At 33.4% G+C, this 22,816-nt stretch overlaps 1 protein-coding gene across 1 annotated transcript; it reads right to left on the bottom strand.

Annotated features, from left to right (window-relative positions):
• Nucleotides 1-5,637: 5,637 nt before the first annotated feature.
• LOC123713526 (growth arrest-specific protein 1-like) lies at nt 5,638-21,708 on the bottom strand. The gene is made up of 3 exons (XM_045667235.1): nt 21,472-21,708; nt 11,000-11,233; nt 5,638-6,912 (listed from the first exon to the last, which is right to left on the bottom strand). The coding sequence occupies exons 2-3, from the start codon at nt 11,228-11,230 to the stop codon at nt 6,427-6,429; spliced, it is 717 nt and encodes a 238-aa protein (XP_045523191.1). The 5' UTR covers nt 11,231-11,233; nt 21,472-21,708; the 3' UTR covers nt 5,638-6,426.
• Nucleotides 21,709-22,816: the final 1,108 nt, after the last annotated feature.

Here is a 22,816-nt window from a genome sequence, read left to right as displayed (position 1 = left end):
AAATAAAAAACAACTTACATTCATCTCTCAGTCTTCGCAAACCTATGACAAATATATCCAGTTCTGGTGCAGTGCTGAGAAATGGTTTAGCAGCGAAATTGGTGACTGCTGATGGAGGACAGTTTATGTGCTCCATTCAGACAGAAAAGCATGCCTGAAATACTATTTTCAGGCACATACAGCAATACACATAAGCAATTCGATTCGTTATACTAAGGCAACATTCACGCAAAGTAAAAAAGAGCTTTACAATCAAAATTACAAGAAACCAGCTTACATTAATCGACATTGTATAAGTTCCTATACAGACAATTGTGACCCTCAACTGGCAGGGGACGATTCTGTCTCTGCTGTTCAGGTCAATCAAAAGTACAAGAATCTTGCCTGCATCAAACGACGTTGTATAAGTTCCCATACAGAGACTTGTAAGTTGTAACCCTCAACTGGCATGGGATGATTCTGTATTTGCTGTTCGGGTGAAGTAAGTGAACAGCTTTAGTACAGGTAGAGGCAGTATACAAGTATTGAAGAGCTTTCTTTACTAACTGAAACTTGGGCGCCCACTAATGCGAAGCATATAAAGCTACAGGTGTTGCAAAGATCGATGGAACGATGTATGATAGGGAAGAAAAGAATAGACAAAATAAATAATACAGCTTTACGAAGAACAACTAAGGTAACAGATGTAAATAGATGCTAATCTGGAAATGGTTGGCAACAGGAACAGAAAAGTAGAGCGAAAAAGTACTAAACTGGTGCCCAAGGTACAGCAAACAAACAGAGGAAGACAACTTAGAAGGCGGATAGAACAAATTAAAGAAAGCAGGACATTGCAGCGAGTGGCACAGAGCAGTTTGGTCTTTGCCAAATAGGGCACACGGATACCTAAAAGTATATTGAAATAGAAACGTGTTTAAATGTAAAAGAATTTGAATGAAAATTCTATTATTATTATCATTAAGTGATCAGCATTAGGTACCTACCAATTATAATTATTTTGCTTAAAAATATAACTGGATTAGCCACTAATTAGGTATTAGTATAAAGCGCAACATTTATACAAAAAGCTCCAAAACGCCAAGCATCATAAAATTTTGCGTCCAAAGTTAGATTTATGCCGAAAGCGAACAATTTGTTTCGGACCGTTCTGTTAATTTTGTTTATTTTCTAACTGTCGTGTCTGATGTATATTTTTCCTGACCGGTAATCATTTTATAGTGGAGTGGGCCACCCACAGCGACACGTAATTGCGGAGCGCCGTAGAAAACAATGATACTGCCAATTTGCGAATTCGGCTCACTCGAATTGGTACTATAAAAACTGTTTTCCGAAATGTAAATTCATTTTTCTGACAGGAAGCTGCATGCTCGATAACAGGTTGCCGATATTTTTGCAAGTACTTGTGTGCAAACGGTATTGGTAGAATTCATTTTTCGAATGCGCGTTATCGTTCCCGGAAATTAGATGGCAAGGGTCGGAGATATGTACGAGTCCTTTGTTTAACTGAAACTACATGCGCAAACTTTACCCCACCACGGGGAGTAATCTTCTTAAATAATTTTCCATACACAGAACATCATTGATCGTATAATTGACAATATATTGAAAATTGAATGTTTTGGTACTAACTATAGACAATCTAAAGTAATAGTTTTGGTAAGGACAAATTGAAACAGTCCAAAATATAAATAGTTATTTGAAGTTGAATACGTTACCAAGTGAGGCAAATACTGGTTACAAATTTGGGTTAAACTACTACATTCTATCGTATTTGCAATTAGCTGACCAACAATAATAAATTAAATGTAATGTAACATAGCTAGGTGTCGGAGATTCACTGAAGTATTTCCGAACCAATTCGACTTAGGTCCTCGCGGAACTCAACAACTCTTATAAGGCCGGCAACCTGGCATTGAGAGTATGCCCTCTGTTCTATTAAAAATGCTTCAAGAATATATTCCATTTATAATTTATATAATTTACTAATAAATACATCAACATTAATATTCACTAAGACGACGTTCTCTTCTGTCAACTTGAGCATGAAGCGAGCCAAATTATTCACACTTGTGTTGTTCCTGCACCTCCAATGCTCAGCAATTGGCTGACAAACTACTAACAAATGAAACGTAATGTAACACAACAAGCGGTCACAGTTTTACTGAAGTATTTCCTAACCAATTCGCCTTAGGGACCTTTAAAAAATCGTACCAATTATTAAAGCCCAGGCAACGCACTTGCAAAACTTCTGGTAATGTGAGTGTCCATGGGCGGCGATACCACTTAACATCAGGTGTCCATTTGCCTCCTGTTACATAAAAAAACTTCGTCATACTCTTGTGTTGTTCGTCCACCTCAAATTATCGTCAGTATACTTGATCTGGATTGTTGAGATGGACGTTAATTGGATACAATTTGCAATAGCTGCAATTTTCTCACAAATACTACTAACGGATACAGCCTCTCAGGATATATACGGTTATCTCTTCATAAGTGCTAATTCAGACCACTTCATAGCCCTTGTTCGAGACCCTCCCGTCACCTGATGTGTCCAATACTCAGGTATGGGAACGGATGTACTTGAAAAAAGTATATTAAGTACATTTTGTAAGCATTTTTGTTCTCTTTGTACTTCTTCAGTATAGAGGACCTTTACAGGATGGATTATTTAACATAATTAAAAAAAAGTGTTTTAAAGAGGATGCAATGTATTAGGCCGGCAACGCACTTGTGAACCCTCTGGCAATATGCCTCATATTGCCTCATGTTAAGTAACATGAGGTGAGCCTCTTTTTACATAAAAAAGCAATGTATTAGTAGACTTTACTGATTTCAGATAGTTTATAGATTCATATACTATATTTGTATTAAAACTCATGATTAAAATTATAGAATGATTCCATAAATAAATAAAAATGTGTCTATTCATTATAAGTAAGCATTACAATGAGAGTAGATTAGGGAACACATTTCAGTAAATAACACAAGTGTCATAACAAACTTAATATATAATTCCATGAAAAAGTTAATATATGTAAATTACAATTTTGAAATTTGAAAAACTTTTGACCACAATTTCTTATCTTAATTTTTTTAACAGCATTGTTTAGTAGCCAGGCCATTAACAGTTTTTTTAATAGTGGACGTTGAGCGGGTAGATGTATTATAGCTGCATAAAGGCATTGTTTTTCTTAGAGTTTATTTCATTGGACTTTCAACTCTGTACACGAAAAGATTTATCCTTCCTGGGTCTACGTAATTCCGTTCTGTCAACCCCTTCCCTTCGGTTACAGCACTGCAGTAAGTGTGTAGCGAAACTTTTTTACCTTTTCCCCAAAGAGTTACTCTACAGTTGTATCAATGCAAAATGCGCTTTAACACTAAGGGAATTGTGTATTTTAGTAACGACGAGAATTAAAAGTAATAAAACATAATAAAATGAACAATGAGTCAAAACTCAACAACTCGACGAACTGTCTACTAGAAAAGTTGCAGTTCCATGTTCCTGCAAGACTATGACACCAACTATGCAAAAATCAGTTTGGAAAACGCAGCTTAAACATACAACGACCACTTTTCAACCTCGATTTGTTAAAGCTATCACGGAATATACTTATAATGACTATTAATAATATCCATATCGCTAAATAACCTGCATCATGAGAACACCTCACTTACACACCATCACACAATACACAGGAATTATGTATTACTTAGTCAAATGCGTTTAATATTTTCGTAAATATTTAAACCTTTTTGTGTAAAATTTTATGTAATCCATCTTTGGCTATCTTTAGTATAATTGATTTTTGTTATATATAATTTAGGTAAGCTGTCGTATGAATTAAATAAATAACTATAATGTTTAATCACTCTGTACCAAAAAGATAGCATAGACATAGTGATCTTATGTGTTCAATATCTTGTAACTTAATAACGTAAACGTTAAATACTGTTAGTATTATAAAGCTAGTATTAATATAATCAATAGGATATTATTACTTAGGCTCATAGTTTTAATTTATCCTTTTTTCATCGATATTAGGTCATGCACTAGTTTAGAAAGTTATGACCGAATTTCATTAAAATGGATTCATCGGCCTCAAATGTTTAATTGATTAAAATAAAACAAGATGTAGAAAACAGAAATTTTATTGAATTTTTGATAAATACAACTGAAATCCTTAATTGTAAAAAAAACGAAACAATGCAACAAATACTTAAAAGCATACTTAAAGTAAATTAATAAATATCTATATTCTAAAATACTTTGTACGATAATCAATATTAATAATTGTTTACAATTGATATTTACAGTTTTTTGCTAAATCTAGTAATCTCACTTTGGTAAACTGTGGTTAATAAAGTTTCCCTAATTAAGACCTTAAAGTTATTCATTAAAAATAAATGCCAGATTGAAACATGTTTACTGTTAGTAAACGTTACCTAGTAAACGAAACTTACAAAAACATTATAATTTCCGTTAAATTGTTTACATGTAGTACTCGCTTAATGGTAATTCCATCACAATAATACAAAATAAAATATCAAATCTACAATTTAATACCTTGCACTAAAGCAGAGCATCGTAACAGAATTATCATTAATACAAAATATTTGTCATTAAACGGATGATAATCCATGATAACTTTTAATGTTCGTGCTTAATAAATTACAATAATATAAACTTACAAATAACACTCAATCCAATTTATACTAGATTTTATAAAAAATGTACATTATATTATAACGAACAATTCGTGATATATACTTTTAAAATTTTAATGCATATTCTAAACACACATCACAATATTCGTAACACATACGCTCGCTAATTAAAAATAAGGCATTTTATATTTTAAAAAAATTAACCTGTTTTAGAAGAAGTTCCTAATACATCAAAATATTTTATTTATGTTACCCATAAACGCCTGGACCGTTTAAGTACGACAAAAGAATTCTTAACCATATCCACCAGGTGAGGAGAATCAAGAGGTTTTTATAAAAAAACATACCACGAATGGGATGCTTTCGTGAAGTACAATTTGGTTGTGGAAAGTCCAAAATTGTCGCAATTTTTTAAAATAAATTAATTTAATATTATACTCATTCACATACAACTGATATAAATAATTTAATAAATTCGCTGCGATGATATAATGAATGTAGGAAAAATGTATAATAAATATCGTGTGAGTAATAAATGTCATCGCCGAGATGGAACTTCATTCATATTCCTAGGATATCGCACTGCATAATGCAATACCGTGTTCAGTTGGAGCATTAGTAAACTACATTCTGTTGGCATGAATACTAAAAAGTGAAGGAATTTTTATGTTTGTAGTACAAAATTGAGACTATTCTTTCTATTTTTAATTCGAATGAATTTTTTATATATCAGAGGGCAAGTCATGTACTGTATTATTTTTAGATGATTTTACGAAATTCAGAGCACCACTGTTTGGCGGAGTTGAAAATTTGATCTTTGTATTTATTTTGAAACCATTTCGAAGTTACTGTTTAGATTATGAATAAGCTATGTTTAAATTCATATTTTAAGCCTGGATTAATAAATTTTAACGTTAATAAAAATGTATGTTTGGTATCATTTTACGCGGCAACAATCGGAGCATCGCACGTGGGACCTTGCCCCGAACCGGTTCCAATATCTTCATTACAAGGTCCGAGACTTATGAAGAAACAACGCTGTCATACGCTTTTCGAAGAAATTTCATACTTGGAAACGTTCAATTGGGGACATTGAAATTACACTAAATTCAAATAAGGAATTAATATTGTCGGAACATCAATTTTGGTTGCAGAAAAAGTTCTGAACCCAACGCAAGAACGTGCTTAATTGGTATATATGATTCATGTATTCGGTTTGGTCATTAAAACGAACGGATGACAGAAGTACAAGGAAGTTGACTTTAAAAAAAGAGCTCTTTCGACAACGCCACGATCACTGCGTCCCGCATAACACTTCCGACTCAAAGGCGATTAGCGTACACACAGGGACGCTGGAGACACCCACTTCCTTTAACCTCTCGTTCGCTGTCATTTATACGGCGAGTGAAACAAATTTTTGATATGTTAAATAAGCGCATTCATTATTACTTGACAAGTTAAGACAACCGTTAGATCAATCGGCGTAGTTTTGGCGTCGGGACGATACACCCTAGCATTTGTCACCGGACCACCGGCGCCGCCGTATTTATAGCGACGCCCGCGCAGGCCCCCGTGGGCGGCGAAAGCGTATAAGTCTTATTCGAATATCTATATTAACTGCAAGTACACTCAAATAAACGACAACTTAAAGCAATCTGCTCACACACACACGCAACCTTGCGACCTTAATACTATTTGTACAAACTTATATACATTGACGTATTTGTTTACTAACAAATAAGGTAAGGCAAATCACCGTCACGATTTGAACTTCAAGCTGAAGAGAAGGCAAAGGGAAATTATAATCACAGATATAATACATTTGTTAGCTGCGGACGCTTCATGGTGCTTCCGGTGTCTCTCCTCATACCCTCTTTCGTGGCTTCTCGTGTGGTTTTTCAGATGTTTGTGAAAGCATAGCTTCGCTAGATTACTTTGCATCCTCGGGCAATCATAATCTTCATTGCCGTCGCACCTGCATGCTGTTAATGCAGCAGCCTTCTCTTGTTTCCTTAAAATCTCAATGGAGTTAAGACATTTCTTAGAGCACTTTCTTCCACGATAAACTGAGCGACAATTCTGGTTATAATAACGTAATGCCGTGGCACACTGTGCGTCAGCGAGGCAGATGAGTTGCGATAAGCGGCAGGAGGCGGTGGCGTCAGCAGCTCCCTTCAAAACCTGCGCCCGACACACATAGATCTTCTGTTTCGCATCCACGCAGTATTCATCTTCACACTGGCACTGTAACAAAAATAAATTTATAAAGCAACACATAAAAACGTAGAATGTAAGTTTGGGGAAACCATAAATAGGAAGCCAGTGTAAATATTCATAAACCTGTGTGGTAGATTACGAAACGTTAATAAAATCCCGTTTCCATATTTCGAGGTATAACATTTGGATTGCATAAATCTCATTACATCGCTATATTAGCGATTTATAAAATATCTATACTGTAACCGCATTAGCATTCGTTCAACTAAGATTATCGGTTGTTGAACCATGCAATAAGCACCAATGACTCATTCGAATCACATCTAGATGTTTTCAGTTTTTTTTAAGTTTGCTGTCATTAATTTCGACATAGCGACAAGCTATTCACAACAATTTCTGAGTCTCTACGAACACGAATTATGTGCGTAATTAGCCAATGTTTCGGGTGGTAGCTAACTATGATGAAGATGTCGATATTTTCCACCTTACCAAATAGGAAGTGAGGACATATTTGAAGAAGCGGGTAGACGTTGACTTTGTTTAGCAGTAACAACTTAGTTTTTTCTTTAAATATTTAGCATTAATTGTCGTTTGTTTAAGGTCTAATATCAGTTTTCTGTTGGTCTATTAATGTACTTATGTTTTCTCTTTCATATATTTTGTTTATCAATGTAATCTGTTTTGGCTTTGTATGTTGACTAAGTATTTAGTTTTATAATATATATTTATATTGGCTGTAAGATTACGAAGAAATATATTGATTTGGGGACGGCATTTAAATTTTGAAGGAGGTACTAAAAGAAATAAGACGATAAACAAACATTATTGATGCATTATGCCCTAAAACAGAAGTGGCAATGGGTGGCAAGATGCACGGATAAAAGCTGGACTTTAAAAACAACTCTATGGAAAAGACCAAGGGGATGAAGGAGAAGAGGCGCCCTAAAAATAAAAGATATTGAAACGTTAGCAGGAAGCGAATGGAGAAAGCCGTGGATATACTTATCTGGAAACAACTTTACCGGTGAAGGGGGTTCCGATCAATGGTACAAAAGGAAAAAGGAAGATATAACAAATCCTAACTGTATTCCCAAAACTTATTAAAATTACAAATAAACGGGCTTCGTTAATATTAATTATACCAGGATAGTAAGGTTTAATTAAAAGTCGATACGTAGGAAACGGGTGAATAAAGAGCCTCCGTCTTACGCTGTTTTTGTGATAGAACAACACCTGCGCGCGCGCTGCGGTAGGTCGCGATCAAGACGTCAATCTCAAGGCTGCTCTGCTTGCCCTGCCTTTCGATACACATTGCCCAACCACACAGTACCTTAACCGTTACACGACATAATTAAAATTTTTACTAGTTCCGGCACAACATATCTAATTATGCTAATTATAATTTATGTAATTATCTTGTCAAGATTATTTTATTACACGCAAGGTGTAACACAAAACTAATTAATATAAACGATAACTATCAAGTAATAACCAGGCTTCTGCTTATCTTTAAACAGTAAAATATATCGCAATTATAAATTAATATTTGAAAGTTTATATATTGAATAAGTATCGCAATACAGCCAGGCGATACTGCATTAAAGGTACACGGCCACAGAAATTTTTAAACTATGTTTAAATTTTATAAATTTATTTTTATTATTATTATGTTTGGTAACTTTTTACTATAGCTCAGGATTGATTCATGATCCGGGTACACTGTTGCACCTGGACCTAAGCCAAGTGACCACATATTTTTTATATATGTGGTATAAAATTGCGAATTATTCTTATTGTATTTAATATTAAGCTTTTAAAGGATAATTACTCAAGAATTGATAGAATTGGAACTGTTTTGGGATTATTCCGGTGGTGGACCAAATTATAGGGACAATTGATACTGGTTAACACATGCTTTTAACTTAATTTTAAAGAATTGTATATTTAGTGGTTTTATGAGATATTATTACAATGTAAATGAATGTTTTTAAACAACATACACAATATACGCTTTTTTTTACTTCTCTTAGGAGAATAAGAAAATAATAATTCCCCTAAGTTTTATTGTAATTTAACTATGTGAAAAAGCGTGTACGAGGTCGTCAACCGCGACCCCTGGCGCTGCATCGTGTCGGACAAATCTGACGTCTAAATTAGATTTTATTGCTGCCCGTCTGTACCAAACAACACCATTTTTGGAGGATCTTTCATAATTTCTGGCTACTGTATACTGCGGTATTTCTGGCTATTGTATACTGCGGTATTCACGGGACCGTAGAACTAAGAAAGAGAAAACAAAAGGATATTGTTTTAGGTACTATTTGCACAGTTATTAAAATATTTCAATAATCTTTTTAGGTCTGGGCCTCAAATTTCTGTATCATGATCATGTCAATCTAATAAGCAATCAGCCTCCTGTGCCTGACCCACGCCGTCCACTTTTTGGTGCGAAAGCAAGCCGGTTTTCTTACGATGTTTTCCTTCACCGTTCGAGCGAATATTTAATGCGCAAAAATCCAATCCAATCCACAGACGGAAATCTAATCTACGACCTCAGGGATGAGAGTCTCACGCTGAAGCCACTAGGCCAATACAACTCTAGAGACGATGTCAATAAAATTCTGGGATAGGTCAAATGTTACTGGACGTGTCTCAATTGGGTAGACGCCATAAACGAACAGTGATGAAAACTTATTGATATGTGACGACCTCTCAAGTGCATGATTTATTTCTTCAACTTATTCATGCAATACAAATGCTCTCAATCTGTTAATATTTCTATCTACCGACTCAAAACGTTTTAAAGTTCAAGTCATTAATTGGTTTTTATCTTTACATATATAATTCTACTGTATGTGTATGTCACTGAACTCTTTTTAAACGACTGGACCGATTTCAATGAATTTATTGTATGCTATTGTTACGAGCTAGGGGATCGGATAGAAAATGCCGTAGATTTATTCAAGGGTTTATTTCTTGGTAAATCAATGAGGAATTTATGGGCACAAATTAACCGCAGAGATGCACTAATTACACACACAAAACAATCACTTATTACTTCACTTATGCACACTTCACACAGTACTTTATCACTTATATTCACTTTATTCGCACTTTATCGCTTCGGTGTTTCGCTCTTGTTAACGCATTCAAAACTAAAGGCGACTAGTCGCGTTTCGGCTCGCTTATATATCCCTGGGAATAATTCTAAACAATATTCGAGAACTTTCTAGGCGGGCTTGCTACTGAGTAGCGATTGCACAATTCTAGAACGTCCGCACTCTTTGTGTCTTTCGCACGTTGCTCCGTCCTTGTCGTACGGCGTTCTAGAGTGCTCAGTCTAGTTTCGAGAAAGTTCTGATCTTCTCTCTCTCTCTCGTATCATTTCGTCCTTGTCTCACACTTAGAAAGTTCGGTCTAGAATATTCCTTCATCAAAGGGGTATAACTAGGCCTGAAAACGCCTGAAAACGGGTCTCCTCAAAACTGCACCACTCGACTACACATGTTCTGAAACTGACTGAAAAAATGTTTCAGCTTCCTGAAAACTAGGGTAACATTATGGAAATTACAATTAACTAATATGTGATTGAGCCTCTCCTGAAACGGTCAGAAATCATATTTCAGCCTGCTGAAAAGTTCTCTAACTAGTGGAAAAATCTAGAAACATTGCAGTCGACCCGTCTCCGTAACACTATGTATGTTTGGGTGGTGCCCTGGATGGTAAATAAACAACTGGTATATTTATATAAATCTTCTGTGCAGGTGTAATTCAACTCTTAAACGGCTGGACAGATTTTTGATGCATATTTTGTGTGTTCAAGTGGAGCCGAGAATGATGTACATTATTAATTTTTTTTTATGTATGTACGACGTGTGTACAGACAACGTCCGTCGGATCCGCTTGTTTATTTATAAAAGCTTGCCAACGCTCGACACACTGATTCATTGGTACAAGAAAAATAAAACAAAACAACTAAGTTATAAAAACTGCAAGAAAATTGATTTCAAAGTGTGAAAAGTTGATATCCATAGATTAGTAGACTTTTATCTAAAAAAAAACTTTTAAATTACAGTACTTTAGGGCTAATCTTATAAAATCATACATTACTCACATTCATTAATTCCTTTCCCTCTTCAGTAGACGTTAGAGCTATGAGGGCATGCTCGCACTCCTTGGGACAGTGGTCAGAGGGCTGGGCGAGCACATCGCTGCACAGCATCATGTAGTTGTTGAGAGCTGCACCACACCCACTGCGGTAAGCGCAGCGCATACGCGCCTCCTCGCACAGCGTCGCGGTGCTGAGCACCACCCACAGGGAGACCACTGCTGCCACCAACCACATTACCTGAAAAGAATTTATATATCAAATATTACTCAAAATGTCGAAGTAATAAGAAAAAAAATACGCGTCTAATTATCAGCCAATAGTTTTATGTATTTATTAACTTCATTGCATTACAATATAAAAATTGGCAACCACTGTAAGAAGAGAAAAAAATGTATTAAATTAGATAAGGTAGGCAAGAAGTGCAAAAATACATATTACACATAGTTGTTGAGACAAAACTAAACATGAACAAAGGGACATGAAAAATAAAAGTGCATATGAATCACGATAATTTAAGATCAGTCTCACGTCAGTTAGTAGTTAGTAAGATAGTTAGGGATACGATGTGTTTGAAAAAAACAATAATATATTGACAATAAATCACACTGTTATTCTTTTTATATAAATTGTATCATTAATTGTGTTTGAAAGTGTCAAGGACCTTAATGTGGATACAGTGCTAAATACGGCGAAACAGTTTGCCTTAGCTCACTTAAACAGGCTACATAGCCATGTGAATGCTGAGGCAATCCAACTTCTTGACACAACAGGAATAAGACGCCTTAAGAGAACTAAACCTTTTGAGCTCATATACCGTGCGGACACACGAACATAGTCTAAAAACTTTATAGAACACTAAGTATGTTAATAAATATTAGTTACTTAACTTAGAAACTTAGTTTAAGCTATTCACTAGTATTTGAAAAGTAAGTCCACATATTATTGCTTAGTAGACATAATTATTGTATGCTAGATTTTAATTCATATAAAGTTGAACGCTCATTTGTGAACTTTATGGTAGGAAGAATAATTGTGTACGAGACATTTCTATCATGTTATACTTTTTAAGATTGTCTTAAATCAATTCTTTATACATATATACACAGAATAAATTTTATATAAACTACAACAACGACAAATACAGTTTATTCATTAATTAACCTTGTTTTACTTGATAATAAAGCTCAATGTTGGAATAATACGCTCCGAAAAAATCTTCCAGTTATATCAAATTTTCGTCGCAGTTATAAAATACATCTACTTACTCAACTAAAATCCCATGAAATCTTTTTTATCTATTTAATTTATTAGTTTTAGTAAAAATTATTCTTATTTTTTACTATTTATTTTATATATTTATTATTTTTTTACTATAAACACAAATCTTTCCAGAATTCTTTACTATAATATATACTGTTAATTTTTACAATTTTTTTACTATTATTATTAGGTATACATTAAACTATTTACGTACTACAGATTTCTGTTCTGCGTCGTGGTCATTTATTATTTTGATAGGTGATTAGCCTTCTGTGCCTAACACACAACACCGACACATGCGTTTAAAACATGCTCGTTTCCTTACGATGTTCCTTCACCGTTCAAACGAATGTTAAATGCGCACATATAGAGTCCATTGGTACACAGCCAGGAATCGAACCTACGTCCTCAGGGATGAGAGTCGCACGCCGAGGCCACTAGACCTATTACGTAGCTTAGGTAGATCTTTAAAATAATTTAATTGCTTACAATTATCGTATTTCGGACCAGGCTACCGCAAACGCTCTTACGTTTCACGGTGTCTAATGCTTGCTGCTGCAGTAATAAGTGTTAAAAAAAGCGTTATCAAGGGCGTTTTATTCTACACAAATCCCTGTTGCAACAGTAGAGTGCATCGCCTTGAGGTAATCCTCTTGATACAGTGTTCTCGGAAGCGTGGTCAGTAAACAAACAAACGCGTCACGTATCTCCACTGGCTACTAGCTTACACATTTACCGTAACATGTTAGGGTTGCCAATTAATAAAACGTAAAATTTTAAAATAGAAGTATAAGCAGACCAAATATAGAATATGATAATCCCTTTCTTACATAGCAAATGAAGTGTCTTTAAGAAACTGCCTTTAGCAAAAAGACCGTCCACCTATTCTTTTTTGTAATGTGAATAAAATTAACAAAAAGAGAAACAAAAGTTAAGCGATCTCGTAAATAGTCTTTAAAGTTAATATCGCAGCCCTATAGTAAAGTTGGTCGGATAAAAAAATAAGGTCGTCGTCCGTTGAAGAGGCTGGTAAAAGAAAACAAAGTGACAACTTAAGATGTCCCAACACCCGCACTGCAAGTGTAACATTACAATAACAATTGATAATGTTTCACAGAAAAAATACACTTACACAGAATTTAATAAGAATACATTCGACAGCAAAATCGTACGTGCCCAGCTTTGTTTGTTAATTAAATCGTATTTTAATAAAGCTTTTTTTGTTGCCAGTTAAGTTCCGTGACTCGCAACTATTTCAAACGAACCTTCAAGAACTAATCTTTTGTCGATAAAATCTAACGTCAACATTTCGGAGAAGTGATGTCGTGAGGCACGAATGTAGAATTGACATTAGTGTCTCTATTCAGCTCCCAAACTTGGAGCGAACTTTTTTTACCCATATGGCGGCGATGTAAAGAGAATGTTTAATATTTCTATGTCGATGTAAGGAATAGTTTTTACATTATTTTAGGTAAATTATTAATTATAGTTTATTATTGATATTAAGATTTTCTGTTTTAAAAATAAGGTTAGAATAAATCTATAATTGTTTCAGCAACAGATTTAGAGCTTAGTATTTCATAAAAGTTCTTTAACTTTAAGTTCAATAATTATTTGTATCTTATTCCTAATTAAAATCCAAAAATGTTCTAACAAAAATTTATTATTGTAAAATTAAAATGACAAGCCAAAACTCGCGTCTTTTTACAGATAATAGACAATCTCAAGAATCTAATTATATTTTCACAATAATTTCAACTAATGCACTAGGTACTATTCTCCACTGCTCCCGTATAAGCTTATAAAAATAAATTTGCAAGTCAGAACACAATTTCAGAAACAAATTCCCTATAAACACATGGGTGTTTGTGAAATTTTCTGTTTAAAGTAGAATGTGTCCTCGTGTAATATCTGACATTTCTTCACGAGAACGTAGACCAGCAATTATCATACGAGTGTGAAAAGCGCTGGTAATTGCCCACAAAAATAAATAATGCGACGTTTTCGTGTTTGATTTAACAATTTGGAGCGTTTATACTTTCCACGTTTTCATAAACTAGAGACATTTTAATTCTCATAAATCTTCGGAACCAGTTTGACACCTTATAAGATGTGTATCGGGTTTCTATTTTACACTCTATGGTTTGAAAATTATAGAATTACATACCAAACATTTTATGTTTAATTAATAGCCTTGTCCCAAACAAGATATTGAGAAATAGGTGTATAATATTTTATTGGCTTTTGACCTGCTGCTTTTTTCAACTAGACTAAAATGTTTAAAAAATATTTTATTTACGGTTTAAATATCCTATGATTTTTGTTAATTTTTTATCGAATCATAAGTTTTAATTCAGGGCAGTGTGTCATTTGTAATTTACAAGTAGTCTTATCAGCTTATCGTGCAACAGTTGTTGAATCAGAACAAATAGACATAACACAAATTAAAGGGTTTTGATAAGTTCAAATTTTGCCAAGTGTATCTTACACAACCCCACGACCTTTCTCTCTTTTTAGCCAATAGTATACCTAAATGTTGAGGATAATGTCGCGTATACCATGAACTGCAAAAGAACCGATAAGTCCATTCTCTACCAACTGTAGATCACCACCAACTATCATTTACAAACGGGCGCTTATATACTTAGGCCATATTACCAAGGTCAGAAAAAATAGTGTCAATAAACTGGTAATGGTATGGAGAAGATGGCAGGAACCGTCGCGTCAGGGGCGATCGCTTATACGTTGGTATGGCCAAATTAAGACAACATCCCTGATACCCTGAGACAAGACGAGGATAGAGTGGAAACCACTTCAGTAATTCTTTTGTTTGTTATTGAATTAGTTATTCCAAATATAATACTGAAAATAAGAAAAACGTTTATTTGTTAATGAATTCGCGTTTAAATAAATGCATTGCCATTCATAATTTCTAAACTAATTACTTTTAGACTCGTCGACTATTAAATGTGCACATAGTATAAGTGAAACATTGAACTGTGACATCGAAAAAGTATGTATTGAACGGAAAAAAATTGTATGAATTTTAGTTGGATTACAGTACCACGATCACGTATTGCTTTTGCGTCTAATTCAACTCATTGATGAACTACTGAGCTGTACGAGATATACTCACAAAAAGAAACGATTAGCTTCAGTAAAAAATGTTACTATTTTATAAAAAATGTGTGCGTCACACGTAAGAAGGGTAAACTTCTTTGACCTTATTTTTTCAAAAAAAAATATCTACTATATGCAACTTTACAGAAATTGGTTAAATAAAATAAAATTAGATAAAGTTTAACAAAAGGCTTTTATTATCAGATTATTACAGAATTTCATTAATTGTAATATAGATCTATTAGTATCATTGTTATTATATATTTTTGTTATTAATGGTTTCGAATCTCTTCGAATCAACCGTGGTAGGGACTAGGAAATGATGGCACGTAACGGGAAAATGTGACGCGTAACCGAAAAATGTGACGGTAATTTTTTTTCCAACGCCGATAAAGAAGTTTCACTTCAATAAGAAGTTACGGTCGTAAATTATAATTTATACAGAAAATATAAGCCCCCGAATTAATTCACTAGCATACATTGTGTCCCCTCGATAAGTGGACATTACCACACGCAAAAATCAACAAATAGTCTCTGACATTTCGTTAAATTAAACAAATAGCTTTATAATATAGATTTTAGTTTGAAATAGCACAAGGCTATTTATCAGTAAAATTCGAAGAATATATCGTATCAGAGATCACTTCAGGGAACGAGAAACTGGACACCTTATAGACCCCTCTTATTGCATACATCGCATTAAATGCATATCTGTAAAAACTGCTAGAATTTTAGCTGGATAGGTCATAGTAGTAGGTAGTCAAAACAATTCCGAGAAAAAACGTTATTCAATTTTTTTATTACTTCTGATATTATACTTATTAAGCGGAATAATGTATGCTTGTAAGTCAGTAACGAAACTGTTAAAGTACTGTAAATCAAAAGTTCATGAAGCCTTCGAATGTGGAATTTTTCTAAGTAACATTTTGTTTCTTAAAGCTACCAATTCGACTTAGGTTCCCTCAAGAAAAGAGCGAATGCTAAGCAATTCTAAAAAGGCCAGCCAGTTTGTCCCCTATTCTTTAAATACACAGGCTCAAGACAGCTGTCATTCATAACTTGATTTTCTAAAATCTTCAAGCCTTCTGGATTTGCTATAAAACATTGATACTCAAGCTGAAAATATTTACTCTGATATCCATCATCATTGTTTCGCAAAGCCACTCGAGACGTTCTTAAAATCCCCTTACGCAGATCATACGGGTCTTTCTCAGGCTCCTATAATTACTATTATCGCTGTTTTAATTCACACATATTATACATATAAATGAAACTTAACTAGATAGAAATGTGTGTCGAATATCTATCTTCTACATGGTATAAGCAGGCAATAAATTAATAACATTCCCCATATTTGTAATAAATCTAACTCCTAATTCAATTAAAGTACTAATTTGTCTCAACAGAACACAATTTGACAAAAAGAACCGAAAAAGTAATTTTTTTAAATAAGGTTATAAGTACCTCCACAGTTGTGTAAATTATTTTTACACATTTTAGAAAGCGAAAAATTTGTGAACAAAAACAAAATACTTTTTCGTGTCGTTTTGGCAAATTGTGTTTACGCTGGGGAGACAAATTAGTACTTTAGTTGAAATGGTGAATTTAGTTTTTTTTAATTATACAATAACTGTCCTATTCCATGTATTTATAAGGAGTTTAAAATGTATACTGTGGTGTAGCCCTTAAGGCAGCAAGGTTAAACCCCTTTGTGTTGCTGTACTTTTATTTTATTTATAATATAGTAAGCAATAACAAAACAATAATAATAAAAAACATTTCAATCTAGTACAGTTTCTTTATATTGAATCTTTATTGACATTTACGATTTCATTATCTTTTATAATTGGTTCAGATTATACACCAATAACACAGATAAGTAACAAAATGTGTTTATAACCCACAGTAGCTAAATCAATGTTTAAACAGTATTATAATAGCAAATATACGAGGGGCGCAGGTAGTCCCTTCATTACTCATAACAGTAAGGACACGCTCATGCGTATAGAATAATTTTAACTTACATAACGTGGATATTTACTATACATATATATATGATATATACTATTATTTAAAATGTGTCTGGGCTATATGGAATAATCCACTTTCCTGTTTTCTGTTGTGTAAAATATTCATATACATTGTAATTTTTTTCTTGTTTTGTGAGTTTGTTATGTAAGTGTTTATTATTATTAATAACTAGCCCCCGCCTAGCCTCTTTAGCAGCTACATATCAACATATGGAACATTTTGCTATACTACCCCAAATGGACTGTTCGCTTGTAATAAAAACATAGTATTAATTTTTTTTAATACTTTTCCAATTTTCAAGAGTTCAATTAATAAATTTAAAAATCTCGTATTGGTCCAACCGTCTTTAAGTTTTGCGCTCAGCAACATACGATTAATGTTTATTTTTAGAAATTTGATGGCTTAATAATGTAATATGGATAAAAGGTTTTTTTTTTCAAATACTAGATAAAGCCGCAAACATAAAACCCGTAAAATTCTTTTCTGTTAAAGATGACATCTGTAAACCGATTCGCTTCATGAAATCGATGTAAAAAAGAATATAAATCAAAAGTTGACTTAACACATGTGTTACGTAGCTGCAAGGGTCATTATTTCAATTTTACCAAGAAATAGTTCCGATATATATTTTTTAATAACGCATTGTTCTTCAAAATACCTTCAAAATCTGGTCAAAATGTTCCTACACACTATTCACAGACACTAACCGAAATTATAGAAAAAGTTGAAAAAAATTGACTACGTCAAATATATTACGCGAAATTCTGTATTGTAATCTGTGTCCATTTCTTTCAAATAGTATATAGTCTAGTAAAAAGTGAGATAATCTTTATAGTCATTTAATTAATTTAAATTAAGTAATGTAGGTAGATGGCGCGGCGTGGAGATGTACTTTTGCGCAATCGAATTTGCAAGTAGTGAAAAATTAGCAAAGAATTGAGGTCGCTTCTCCAGTAAAGGAAACAAATGTTCAGACATTAGAATTAGCAATTAAATTGCACTGACTGCTAAATTATCAATTTTATTGTCATCTTACAAATTTCTTCAGAACATGGGCATATACATATGTATAAAGAAACTCAATTTCAAGAATTTATTTTTAATTGTAGAATATAGAACAGTTATTGTTAAGTAATCTTACACATATACATATTATAAAGGGAAACACTTACGACAATATAAAAAGTCAAAACAAATTACATTGTTAAACAAAATATAATATATCAAAAGACAATCAGATCAATTAGTTTAACTCTATCGTCTAGTGGTAGCAAAATTAGACTTATTGATAAAATGCAAACCAAAAGTAAACAGGAAAAGGGGTCACACAAGCGTGACTTAAGCCAAAACAGGCCAAATATAACACAATCAGATTCGGTTGAGCCCAGTCAAATTGGCCGTAAAACGTACAATCGCTTGGTTTCTCGTGACACCTCATAAATTCGATTAATTTATACCAACGGTCGTAGTACCAAATACAAAAACTGTTAAGATACGTGATATTATTAGAATTGCTAAACGTCTGAGCGTCAGTCTCCAAAGACATTGATTTTTTATCCGTTGTTTAATACTATAAAATATTTAAGTTTAGGATTCCATTCATTCAATTTTTGCCCTTGCTTGTCACTCATTTGACTTACGAGCTAAAAACATCAAACTCTTTACAGACTCATTTCTTTCCAAACTGCTTTGATAGGACCAAAACTAAGGCTAAAACTGCGATAATAACACATTTAACTTTTATGATAGATCCGTAAGATTACAAAATCACCTACATCATGAGCACACCCCACGTACAGACTATAGAGTTAAATCCTCACGTACCTCAACTCACTTTTATACCATAACAGAACACGGCCAAATTAGGTATTACTTAGTTTAAATCTATTGAATCATTTTTATTGTTTTTTTTTGTTTTAATATTTTATATGTTTAGATTTTTTTATGTAACGAAGAGATAACGGTATATATCCTGAGAGGCTGCATCCGTTAGTAGGATTTGTGAGAAAATTGCAGCTATTACAAATTGTATCCGATTAAAGTCCATCTCAACAATCCAGATCAAGTATACTGACGATAATTTGAGGTGGAAGAACAACACAAGTTAATGACGAAATTTTTTTTATGTAACAGGAGGCAATCGGGCAGAAGGCTCACCTGATGTGAAATGATACCGCCGCCCATGGACACTCACATTGCCAGGAGGCTCGCAAGTGCGTTGAGGGCGATTACCAAATTGTATGTCCTCTTCAATTGTTTTTTTATTAAATATGTGTTAGCTAGTAAATAAAGCAGTACAAAATGGCTGAGTAGGCAAGATGTGTCATGTAATTTAATACTGTTGAGGATACTAAACCACAGTTAATTGAGCAAACAGTGATTACACAAATAGGATGCCGCCTATTGGATTACTTAACGTGCATTAGACTAGACTTACACAGACACGTTTAAGATTAGTACTAGGTCATTTTTAAACAAGGCCTTTCTTAGAATTCCAACGGCTATTTGAATAATTTTCCGCTTAGCAGGCGCTTCGCAAATTTAGTTTCGGTCGACGTTCGATTATTCAAATGTTAACATTATTTGTCTTTACTGGGGTATTTACATATTGCTTTCAATGTGTTGTTACTTGTCTTAAGCCTATTCTAATATGTATACATTTGTAACTAAAATTCCTTTTCCCTCGTTAAAATACTGTCAAACACTTTTTCTTTTAAATTTCGAAGCCCATTTTAGAAGTTTTATTGCCTGCCAGTTGTGTGTTGTCTGTGTGTTAGATGTTTACCTTAAATTTTGATATTTAAAAATCCCGCCATTACACACACATTATTTCTGTATTTTGTATAAATAATTTTACAATACTATGTTAAACGATACTGACATCCCCATATAGCCTCTATACAAGCCTTTACTTCTGTGTATTGTAAGTCCAGGTAGAAGTAACAACATTATTATGAGAAACACGCCGCCATAAATCAGCGGGTGCCGTTGAATACTGTTTATGGCCACTACGTACATTGATGATCCAAATAGGATACCAACATAGCATACCTTAAAGGGGCAGCGTCGTAAGTAATTGCGTTTTCAGACTTATAAATAACAGCGTGAAATAAAAAAAAATTGCACCAGGATTACTGGCTGGAAACAATGTGAAATATTTGTTTCCTCGTGACTCAAACTATCTTATCATTTACACTACTATATAATGTGTAATTTTAATAAGAGACTTTGTTTATAATAAAACTCTTTATTCTTGAAATGCAAAGATTTACTTTTATTATGTCAACTTTTCGTTAAGGTGAATAAGCTTAATTAATTAATAACTTTATCAAGATTGCGAGAAGTCGTTGCGCATAATTTACGTCATCATAATAATCACATTATTTCTGCTCACGTCTTTAAATACAGCTAAGGACACGGGAAAAGGTAAACAATACGAAGATAAGATAATCAAATCATTCGTGTAAATACTTGCAAACATACAGATTCAACATTTAATTTAAAACTATTAACTAACTAACTTATTGTTTTATTTCGTCAAATTATAGGACTAACTGATGCATTGCGGTGTTTCCAATTTCAAGCAAAAATTTTGGGTTGATAAACGCTAACAGGCTGTTTGTAATAATAGTGATATAATTTTTTAAGAAACTGTATTTGATAAAAAATAATTTTATCTGTTATAATTGCCTTTGGTTTAAAAGAGAACTAAACACTTTATTTCACTTACATAAACATACGTAAGTAATGAAGTGAATTGTGATTATATTCGGTAACGATTATTTAAATAAAATAGTTTTACAGATTATTTGTTATCCCTAATATATAAATGATCATTTTAAATCTAAAAATGCGTTTACACTTAAATTTTTAACTTTAAAATAATATGGATGAATTGTTAGTTTAGCTAGGTTTTAAAACCAAAATAACTACTAATTCTAACACAAAAGTTACCTTAAAACAACGTTTTATCTCTTAACATCGATATTTGTAATCAAACTTTCTAGTAGAACGTCGATCTATTTATATTACCACAATAAAGTTAAAATGAGAGAAATACGTACTTTTATTTATCCGCTTTCGTTGCAGTCACATGGCTCGTGGCACGGAATTGTATCAACTTTTCTCCCACATATATATCACTAAAAATACCACGAAATATTTCACTGCGTACAATAAGTGTGTTTTAGATGGGTTTAATTGATATCACTGTGATAACGAGCGGTTTGAGTTGTGTGGACGCGAAACGTGTTGCGTACCGGCGCGCGCGCCTTCGATTAAGTTGTGTAGCGACTCTACGGACAGATGACAGCCCCAATGTCTTCCCTTCCCTACCCTGCTTCGGCTCTCTGTGGAGCTAAACATAGACTACTGTTATACAGAGATATACGTACCTTTTTTTATAATGCTACCAAATAATAAATAAATAAATGATTATTATTTAATTAAACTCAATAAACTGCGGTTTGTCTTCTTACTTTATTTGAGATAATATTAATAAATGTAAGGTACTCGATGTTTGCGAGTAAATTAAAGTACTTCATATTTTTTAAACAATTCAATCAGTTAAATTAAATATATTTAAAATACTTGCTTTCTATAAGTATATTTGAGTTAAATAATGTTAAGTACTCGCGTAAACCAAAGGCAATTTTACTCTCAATTATTACAGTTGCAATACAATTTCTATATATGTTACCCACCAAGCTAGCTTTATAATCTTTTCGGTCACGTACATTTTATTTTGACCTAAAAATACTATGCTGGCTCTGTGCATTCTCATCTACGCAGTTCTATACGAAATAGACTTGTCTTGTTTTTATTTACTTTTATTAGAGCGACGCGACCGGTCCTCGTGCCACTAGATTGTCTTCGACTATGTACGGATTGGACGAAGATTGATGGTCTAGGCTAAAATCAGTTTTAGTAACTAATATTTAACTGTAAGACAGCGAACTAATTTCGATATTTGTTGTGTTCTAGTATTATTCGTTTAGAAATGTGTCACCTTTAATTGTTTACATATTTTTCATAATTGTATGTACCTACATTAATTATTTCCGTTATTATAAGGTTCATAACCACGCTGCCTCATCCATAGAGAGTTGTAACAAGTTCTCGAGAAAGTCATTATTGAGGCCTTCGGCGCGGCCGGATCGTATTTTTTGTTCGTTTACATCTGTGTGCGTGCGAGAAGTGTATTGTAAAAACGTTTATTTTAAAATTGCGTTGATTGAGTTGTTACGACGAAGCTTGAATATTGAAGCACGGTTTCATTACGGTATCGCCTCATAAACACCGGGTTCGGTGGATATTTTTAATTCTCCATGAAAAATGGCGGAAGATTTAATTTTGATGTTTACAGAAGATGGTTTTTATGTGGAATGCATTTTCCTATACAATAATGAA

This window comes from Pieris brassicae, chromosome 8 (assembly GCF_905147105.1).
Source record: "Pieris brassicae chromosome 8, ilPieBrab1.1, whole genome shotgun sequence".
In the NCBI taxonomy this organism is placed as follows: Eukaryota; Metazoa; Arthropoda; class Insecta; order Lepidoptera; family Pieridae; genus Pieris; species Pieris brassicae.
This window is presented reverse-complemented; position numbering and strand designations above follow the sequence as displayed.

Coding starts and splice junctions, on each gene's coding strand:
- LOC123713526 (XM_045667235.1), bottom strand. CDS start 11,230: ATGTGGTTGGTGGCAGCAGTGGTCTCCCTGTGGGTGGTGCTCAGCACC. Junction 6,913..10,999: donor AGGGAAAGGAATTAATGAAT/GTGAGTAATGTA, acceptor TTTTTGTTACAG/TGCCAGTGTGAAGATGAATA.